A 10,366-nucleotide genomic window follows, 5' to 3' on the forward strand; every position below is an offset into this window, starting at 1 on the left:
TCTCATGAATCAACAAGTGATTCTTATTCTAATAATATAACTAGCTTAGAGTACGCATTTTGCGCGTATCTCATTTGACAACAAGCACTATAAAAAAAAATTGAACTTAGTTAAATTAAATAAATATTTAAATATGCGTGAAAAATTTAAACCAAACAAAATTTGAATGAATATGAAATTACCTATTATATTATGTCAAATCATCAATATGTAACTCCACATTTGCAGCATTAGCGCAGGACTATCGACATGCATTATAGGTACATTGATGAGAGAAAACTTTAGAACTCATATCATATGTTTTTTTCTTATTATATATTTTAGCATTTCTTAATTTTTAAAATATATTTTCCTTTTATCATATATTTCAAGACTCCTTAATTATTGATTCTTCTTTAAAAAAATGATCATATATTTTTAAAATTTCTTAATTTCAGATATTATAAAGAAAATTAATTAATAATTCTAAAATAGTGCATGACAAATTTATGAATGATTTATGAATGGTACATGATGTTGTAAAGTTTAAATCTTGAAATCGTTGAGCCACATGCTTTCTATGGAAAACTCGAGACTCTTTTGCATTGTAAAGAATATTGAGAGGTTGCTTTATGCATATGACGAGGCTATATAATTTATTGAAAAGGATGTGCTTATTAAAATTAATCTCATTATATTGCCTCAAGATGTGTGATTTATAATAGGTGAAAAAAACTTTATTTTTAAATTTTAAAAATATGTTAAACACAATTATTGAAAAATAACAATCGTACACGAAGTGGACACTGAGTGTGTAGATATTTTAAAACTCATGTTTTTGTGTTGTAAATATCATACCAGGGGCGTAGCTACCCTATAGTGAGGGTGTCCAATTGGACACCCTCCGTCGAAAAATAATACCGTATATATAAGTAAAATGATTAAATAACATATTTTGGACATCCTTTACAGAACAGGGTGTTGTAGTCTAGTGATTTTAGATGCCTTGAAAGAGCCCTAAGTGCTCGTATCTCACTAGTAACAATTTTTTCCCCATTTTTTGAACACCCTTTGTGAAATTCCTGACTCCGTCATTGTATCATACATCATGAATAGTATTGAATTTATATGATAACAATTAGACACGAAATTTGTACAACACGGAAAAATATTTTGAAACGCATGTTTTTATAATGTAAATATCATATATATTTATGAATAGTATTGAATTTATATAATTCACCGAAAAGACTGTGATTGTTGGAATCATTTTCATCATAGTCTCTCAAAGCACGCAATTTGTAATAGATGAAAAAGTGTATTGTTCAACAAATGGGTTGAACATGTTTAGTAGAATATAACGGTTAAACACAAGATTTGCACTAAACATGAATATATTTGAAACTCATGCTTTTATATATGATATAAAAAATTTATACATATTCATGAATTGTATTGAATTTATATATAGCTCATCTAAAAGACTGTAATTGTTGAAATTGTTTTCGGCATAGTATCCCAAGACACATGATTTGTAATGGATGAAAAAGTTCTGTTCAATGAATGCGATGAACATGTTTAGCAGAAAATGACAATTATACACGAAATTTACATTAAACGTGATGATATTTTGAAACTCGTACTTTTATGATGTAAATATTATACATATCCATGCTTTTATGATACAATTATTTTTTCATAAAGTTGAAGAACATTGAAAGATTGCTTAATGCATATGTTTAACCTATATAATTCATTAAAAAGACTATGATTATTAAAATTATCTTCATCATATGCCTCAAGACATACAATTTTAATAGGTGAAAAGGGTTTAATTATTTACAAATTCAAAAAATACAAACGCATCAATAATTTTACTATTCATTTATTTTGTTATTGATGTAAGTTAAAATGCAAAATCATCAAAGAAAAATATGATACTGTAAAGTTGAATAATACTGAAAGTTTATTTCATGCCTATATTGAACTTATACAATTTGCCGATTTTTTAAAAAATATTAAAACTACTATTATTATATTACCCAAGGCACATGATTTATAATGGATGAGAACAATTTAAATTATTTCTAATTTTAAAAATATATTAACACGCTTACTGACAAATGACAGTCACACACAAAAATAGTATAAAATGGGGAAATATTTCAAAACTTACTTTTATGATGTAAATATTATACATATTCATGAATCTTAAATATAGCAGTTCATTGATTGACTTGTATAGAAAATTATTTTGAGAAATCAGCTTAAGGAGATTGGTGTCAATATTTTAAGATGAATTTTATTAAAAAATATTTATGAAACCGATTATTTTCCGACTCTTTTTAAGATTGATTTATGACATAGTAAATAGTAATAATTATTTCTGTACATAAAAAAAATCAAAAAATAATAAGTAATCGTTTTTGTAAGATGTTTTTTTTTTTATCAAATTGTGAAAATTTACGTTCAACTCTTTTCTTTAAAAAATAAGTGTTGCTTCTTTATTAGTACTCATCATTTTTAAATACAATGAATTTGAAGAATTCATGTATTTATCTTACTGAATTAGTTTGTTAGAAATATCAAATAAATTATAAATTGAAGCACTAATAATTTTATCAAGCTTTTGTTTGGTTATCAATAAAAGTAAAAATATGAAATCACCAAAGAAAAATTATATTCTATTATAAAAATGAAAGAATGTTCCATAATTATATAATTCGTTGAAAAAAATGCGATTATTGGAAACATAATCGCCATATTGCCTCAAGGCACACAATTTAAAATGGATGAAAAAATATTTATTTTTTTCTAATTAAAAAGATGTGTTGGATACTTATTAAAAAATGACAGTGTCACACAAAATTAGCACTAATCGTAAAGATATTTTGAGGCTCATACTTTTATGATGTAACTATACGTATTCAAGAATCTTAAATAAAGTAAGTCATTGATTGACTTATATTTTCAGAATTCTTACTAACATATTTTTTTAAGTTGAATTGTAAATATTGGTCTATCATATTTTGAAATTTCATTCTCTTTTAATTGGATAGAAAATGATTTTTTTTTAAAAAAGTTTATGAATAAATCAAAAAGATAGTTTATGAGAAAAAAATATTTAGTTTTGGATCAATAATTAACTCAACAAATTTGAAGAGTCCATATGTTCATTTTACTAAATTAATTTATCAAAATAGTCATATATTTCATAAATTGAAATACCAATAATTTTAGTATGCATTTTTTTTTTTTAAATGTAAATTAAAATATGAAGTCACTAAAGAAAAATCGCTCTGTTATAAAATTGTATAGCATATCATCAAAAAGTCTGTGATTGTTGAAATCATTTTTATCATAATATTTCAAGGCACGCGATTTGTAATGAATGAAAAAGTGCATTTTTTGTTCAATGAATGCATTGAACATATTTAGTAGAAAATGTCAGTTAGATACGAAATTCGTACTAAACGTGAAGCTATTTTGAAACTCCTGCTTTTATGATGTAAATATCGTACGTATTCATTGAATTTATATAATTCACCGTAAAAATCGTGATTGTTGGAATCATTTTCATCATAATCTTTCAAGACACACGATTTGTAATGGATGAAAACGTGTATTTTTTTCTGTTCAATGTATGATTGAACATGTTTAGTCGAAAATGACAGTTAGACACGAGATTTGCACTAAATGTGAAGATATTTTGAAACTCATGTGTTTATGATGTAAATATTATACATATTCATGAATCTTAAATATAATACTTAATTCATTATTTAACTTTTTGTTCCAAATCTTTTTCACATATTTTTTCAAGTTAAATTATAAATATTGCTATTTCATATTTCAGATATTTATCCTCTTTAATTTAATAGAATTTAATCTTAAAAAACAGTTCATCAATAAGTTTAAACGATTGTTTCTAAACATGAATCATTTAGATTTACATAAAAAATCAATTCAATAAATTTGATTTAATATTCATATTCTCTTTAAAAATCAACATTAAATTGATTTAACTTATGAGCTAAAAATTATACTAACAACTCTAATCAATTAAAAAATCATGACAATTTAACTCGCAACAATTACTAATGAATTAGTTATAGATCGAGTCGATTAGAACATTCTTTGTCGATCCGACCTATTTCCACTTTTAGTTGGTTAAAAACCGATCAACATCACATAACATGCCACGTTTCACATGATTAGCTCCTTTCAAATCATTAATAAAAAAAATAAAAATTAGTCCACTAAACAAAACCGAAACCCAACATGCGTGAACACGTAAAACTTTCTGCAACAATCTCCTGTACTCACTCACACCGTCTTTTCATCTACTCCCTATTTGTTATTGGCTATTAGCTACCTAAATCTTTATGATATCCAATAAAAATTCGACACGTATTAGATTATTAGCGACTTTTTAGAAGCCTCCCAAGTACAAATTTTGCTTTACTCTCTATATAACATTAATAAATTTCTTTTTCTTTTCTCCAGTTTCTTCTTCGGCTCCTCCTAGACTTTCTCCTGTTCGCTTCTAGGGTTAGTGTTTTTTTCATCGATTTTTTTTTCTTGCTCGGTTTGTTTAAATATGCAAAATTTGAACACCCTTTTGGTTTTTTTATGGGTTTGATCTGTCTTTTTTTGAATTTTTTGAATTCGTGTAGTGTTCTGTATGATTTAATATGTTTCTTTGCTCTTTTTGAAGGGATAGGAGGTGAAAATTTTATAAAGATCGGATTTTTGTTGTGTCTTCATCAAACAGGTGAGTTTGGTATTTCTTTTTATTTTGTTTCAAAGTGAATTTTGGTGGTGGGTAGTTAATACTGAGTTTTTTTTTATTTGAGATGTTTGGGGTTTCTGTGTTTCTGATTTTTCATGGTGCAGCCTTTTTTGTCCAGCTTGTTATATTGGTCAGTTCACTCAGCAGTCAGGTTTAACCTATACTTGAATCCAAACCAACCAAATAGCAAAATATATGTGTTCCTTTGCTATGAGTTATGCTTAATTGGTTTTGTAAGATCAGACCTCTAGCTCTGGCATTCATGATACTAAGCATCTATTTTTCTTCTTTTTATATAGCTATTATCAAGAACACTAATCGAGAAACTGTACTAAAAACTTACTATCAGAACCAGATGCCAATCTTACTTAGAGTGGCTAATGTATCTAGCACCAAATAATTTATGGAGTTTATTGGTTCCCTTGTCTTAGATTGATTAACTGTAAAGGAATTTCCTTTTTCTTTATCTCAGTTTCTTTTGTCAATTTTTCTTCCATTGTAAGTTGTAACTATGCATCTTCTTGATGCCCTTTTGTGAATGAAATACCTTACAATTTAAATAAAAAACTGACTATTAATCCATAGCATGGATATTGGATTTAATATATTGGCTGAGCTTTGTAATCTTTCAACTGATATCATGGATTTCTTTGAAGGGATGGGAGCCCTTTTAATAGTATTTAAGTTTTCCATTTAATAGTATTTAAGTCTTCCATTTAGAAGAGAGATTGGGGAGAAAGGGTAATGACTTTGGTGCATTGGTGTCAGTTTTCTATGCCTCAATCCACAAGTACTTCTGTTGTATGTATTCTGATCTGTGCGAGATGCTTTTTTTTGGTTACTAAATGATTTGTCTATAAGTAGAATTATAGATTTGCTAAATTAGACGCAGTTTGATCTTTATCTGAACACAAACAATCAAGTTTATACAGAATAGGAAGAGTATAAGAAGACTCTTGACTAGCACCTAATGTTAGTCCGTGCTTATCCGGTGGAACTGTAGGTCTTTTGAGATAATTTTCTTCTATGTGTTTTTATGTTTGTGTGGTCCTTCTTTGCACCTTCAATAGCCATATTTTTTGCATTGGAGTATCTACGGATGATCAAACCATCTTTGGAGGTTATTCTTTCATGTTATCCTAACCGCATGCAGGATCTGATCATTTCTGATAGTGTTCGATCATGTATTAGGATAACTTAAGATCTATTCTTACATGGGTCTCCGAGGCCAAACATTCCCTCCATCTATCGTTGTTGGTTTTACAGTTTTTACACTTGCCTTTAGTTTATTTGATATTCTTCATATTCCATAGCATTCCCATATAGTTCCTCCATGTTTGTCATCTTATTCACATCACATATTTGAGTTGTCTATTTCCCACTTGATCCTCATTCATCAAATGATGACTAAACTTGTAATGCATATATTCTGTCTTGCTCTTTACTTATTTTGAAATCCTTGTTTTCTAGAGTGTTCTAAATGGAAATATGTTGCATCTTTTTTTTTTTTGCCAAAGCTTATTTGTTGCCGAGGTTAGAGGAGCATGTGGTGGTATCTCTGTTGCTCTAGAGCGGAGCTTAGTTTGATTGCTTTCAATTCACTAACTCCTAAACACATCCATCTGTTTTCAGCATTCCCAGGGTGACACTGCCTTCAGCTGTCGGTCTTTATTTTCTTTGTCGTTCTTCTTAGTCCCAACTTCCTTTTGATGCGTCCTGTTAATCTGCAAAGTTCCCCTTCAACCTTATGAGATCTGACCATGGATTTTTTACTTGACCATACAAGTACTTAGCTTGCTCACTTGTCTGTTTGACCTCTCTGAAGGTTTTATCTTGGACGTCTTCATTGTTCTATGCTCTTGGCTTCCCAAAGTTGGTCTTCTGTAAAGGTAGATTTAGTTGTGGTAGAATACTAGAATTCTATACCAAAGGTAGTGAATTCTTTGAAGGTGGTCCAACCCTGAATTTAAAAATGCCCTGCGAGGTAAATTTGTTATGTCGGAACTAACAAAGAGGTAGCAAGGGAGGATGGGCACTATCCTTGGTAAACAGGGCCCCTATTACAGGCTTTCAACTGAATGGAACAGTGTCCCTATGCTAACCATGTTGCTTGTGTTCCTTTCTTATTTCTTTTAATGGGTACATTCATGTCAAACTCTTCTGGACTATGGGCCAGTGGTGATTTTATTGATGTATTTGTGGGGTGGCACAACACAAGGTGGGGCTATAGCTGTGTTGTTCTTGGTGGTGGTTTTTGAAGGCATGATTCAACTGGTAGACAAAATGTAGCGGGAATCCATGGTTAATGAAATTAGTAGGTATTTTGGCTACGATGTTAACTGGCAGGTAGGTATTTTTTGGTTCTCAAACCATTAGGATGCACCCATATGGAATGACACACTTAGCTTTGGTATATTTGAGTTCCCATTTTCTCAAGGTGTTTTTTGCAGCTTGCCTTTCCCCCATGCTAGAAACTGATTTAATCGATTTAGTTTATACATTTTGTAATGCAGTCCTCCACAAGGTAGGGGTAAGGTCTGCGTACACTCTACCCTCCCCAGACTCCACCTGTGGGATTACACCATTGTTTTGTGAATGCAGTCTAAAATCGTGTAGCAGCTGATGAATTACCATAGTTAATTGTGGCAATTGCCTTTCAAGGAAATTGGGAGTTTGCTCTTCCAATATAACTTGGTATACTAGACAATTCTGATCCTAAGGCTCGGTCAATATATGCTAATGGCCTTTAGCTGAATATTGGCTAAATGCAGTCAGCTTGTTCTCTATAAAGAGGACATACTGATCAATAGTGGGGTAACATGATTGGGAATTTTCACATTTGGCTGTTGCTAGAATGGTAAATTAATGTCGTCCTTTTGTTGCAGGAAAATTCAATATGGAGCAAAATGATACAGGCTGCCAAGCTCCTCAAGCTCCCGTCCTTTGTGTTAACAATTGTGGGTTTTTTGGTACTGCAGCAACAATGAACATGTGCTCAAAGTGCTACAAGGATATGATATTCAAGCAAGAACAAGCAAACTTTGCTGCTTCATCTATTGAAAGCTTTGTGAATGGAAGTTCAAGTGCTAGTGTGAAAGCTGTTGATGTTGCTGTAACCGTGCAGGAAGGTCCTGCAGAGTCCCTGGTTATACCCACACAAGTTGCGGCACCAGTAGAGAGTGTACAAGTTGAGAAGGCTAAGGAAGGGCCAAACAGGTGCAGCACCTGTAGGAGACGAGTTGGTTTGACCGGCTTCAATTGCCGATGTGGGAATCTTTTCTGCTCAGCTCATCGCTACTCAGACAAACATGAGTGTCCATATGATTATCATAAGGCTGGTCAAGATGCTATTGCGAAAGCCAACCCAGTTGTTAAGGCTGAAAAGCTTGACAAAATATGAAGGAACATCTTGAGTTTATGAGCTGCAGTATTATTGAAGATGTCTTCTATACCCGTCTGGTGACTACTGTTTTTGGTGCCTAGGATCTCGAGGGGGTCGAGAGAAAGAGTCATAAGGCATCTTTGCAACTTGAGGGGTTGTAATGTTGGTATCGAGTAAGAAATGTTGTGGTTTCCATCTTTAGTGCTTGTTTTGTGCTTGTGATGGACATTCTTTTGGTTTATCTTTTCATGTAGTAATTCCAATTTTAGTACCATAGAAGTTGGTGTTCTCTAGTATAAAAGCAGTGTTTCTTACTATCAAATCCTTTTCTTCAACCCCCTTCCAATTGAGCTTGTTTATTTTGCAACAGTGTGTGTGTATCTTGGATATTTTGAATAGTGTGAAAGAGCTTTTAAGCTACGTATTAATTTGTTGTTGCGAGTAACCTGCATTTTTTTCAGGCGATTGATTCCACTTATTATGGAGTGCCGGATACATATAGTTTCTTTTAGGTGAGCTGATGGTATATAGAAATTAAATTCTCGCTGAATTTGTACATATTAGGCGGGTTACCTGTTATCGTTCACATGTTTTGACAGTGTCGAGGAGACACTGATTACATGTTCCCCTTTCTCTTCTCCTTTGATGTGTTTTTGATTGATAAATTTATCATGAGGTTGCCAACATTCAAGACAGCACTGTCTTTCTATGCTTTGGGAAAACACACAAGTAGTATGAATGAAGTCTTTGGTGGTATTGCATGTGAAATCTGTACATGCCAACGCAAATGCAGCTGTCATTTCCATTATTTGCCTTGGACTTGGAATTAATGGCCATTCTTGTTTTTCTAAATCTTGTAGCACCACTTTTTACCATTTATCTTAATTTAAGTGTTTTTTTACAGAAGGTGTAGATTTTTGTTGGTCTTTTGATATTAAAAAAAGAAGGATTGAATTTATGTCGCATTCTTAAAGATGAACATGAGGCATGCCATTATTTCCCCTCATTTGAAGGATTTGGGTCTTTTTGAGAAAATGATGTAAATTAGTACAACAGTCAACAGCAGCAAATGCTGGTTAGCCAGCCTGTTTCGCAACAATTGTGTTTGCTCCTCTCAGCCTTCTCCTTGATTTGTGGCTTCTTGTTCTCTTAGGCTCTGGAAAACTTCTCGAATTTAGGGCGTGTGCAGTGAAGGGTTTTCTAATTTTTTATGTTCTAGTTTTTCTTAAAAACAAGTTCGTTAAAAATGAGGAAATTAAAACAACTTTTTTTTTATAGTAAAAGGAAAAATGAATTTCGTAAGTTCACACTAATTGTATATTCTCCAATGCACCTCATTTTCATATACAACCCCATCCCCTTCCTCACCACTCCAGACCCCTATCCTCTCTCTATTATATATGAATGCATTTGCTTAGTATCAAACAAAAAAAATAAGTAAACAAATTGTTTATAAAATATTTTCTTTCGTATCGTACCAAATACACCCTTTGTGTATATATTCATCAAATCATGTAAATTTATTATAATTAAATTAATTATTATTTAAAGTATATCTTAGTTGACTACTGTTTTTGTGTATGAGACGCAATTCATGCATCTATTAGTTTTGTACATGCACTAAATGCGAGTAACTGGGCTGTTTCATAAGTATGATGTTTGGTTCAACGGGTTATTAGGATATATGATCTCAATATAATTAATGTAATGTTTTAATGAATATTATAATGATTCTCGCATAACCAAAGCGTTATATCAATGTATATTTAGAATCCACTTTATGAGATTATCTGAATATATTGTTATATATTAGCAACACATGTGATTTATATGACGAAGTATTTAAAGAAAAAAAATGCTTAAAGAGTAAAAGATATATTCTACTGTTATTATATAACAATTCATGTATTATATTAGTCATACTATAATAATATATACTCCTATTTATTATTATATTCCATGTATAAACAATTCTTGCACCATAATCATAATTTTCACATGAAGAACGTGGAAATTAAATTGTTCATGGGGTGGGTAAGAAGCAGAGGAACTTGCATTGACGACGATTGTTATTTGCCAATCGGATCTTTGCTATTTTTGCTTGTATGAATAATATCCAGCGTTAATTTGGCAAAAGAGGACCGAGAACTATAAAGTGAGTGAAAAAACACTAGTATAAATTGCTTTTATTAAATATATATATATATATATAT

The 10,366-nt window shown here is 31.1% G+C and overlaps 1 protein-coding gene across 1 annotated transcript; it reads left to right on the top strand.

Annotated features, from left to right (window-relative positions):
- The first annotated feature begins 4,455 nt into the window (after positions 1-4,455).
- On the top strand, positions 4,456-8,581 carry LOC102597066 (zinc finger A20 and AN1 domain-containing stress-associated protein 8-like). Its single transcript, XM_006345405.2, has 3 exons — positions 4,456-4,530; positions 4,697-4,753; positions 7,657-8,581. Exon 3 carries the CDS (start codon positions 7,668-7,670, stop codon positions 8,169-8,171), a length of 504 nt encoding a protein of 167 aa, XP_006345467.1. The 5' UTR covers positions 4,456-4,530; positions 4,697-4,753; positions 7,657-7,667; the 3' UTR covers positions 8,172-8,581.
- The last annotated feature ends 1,785 nt before the right edge of the window (positions 8,582-10,366 follow it).

The sequence above is a fragment of the Solanum tuberosum genome, unplaced genomic scaffold (genome assembly GCF_000226075.1).
Source record: "Solanum tuberosum cultivar DM 1-3 516 R44 unplaced genomic scaffold, SolTub_3.0 scf00068, whole genome shotgun sequence".
NCBI classification, from domain to species: Eukaryota; Viridiplantae; Streptophyta; class Magnoliopsida; order Solanales; family Solanaceae; genus Solanum; species Solanum tuberosum.

Coding starts and splice junctions, on each gene's coding strand:
- LOC102597066 (XM_006345405.2), top strand. CDS start 7,668: ATGGAGCAAAATGATACAGGCTGCCAAGCTCCTCAAGCTCCCGTCCTT.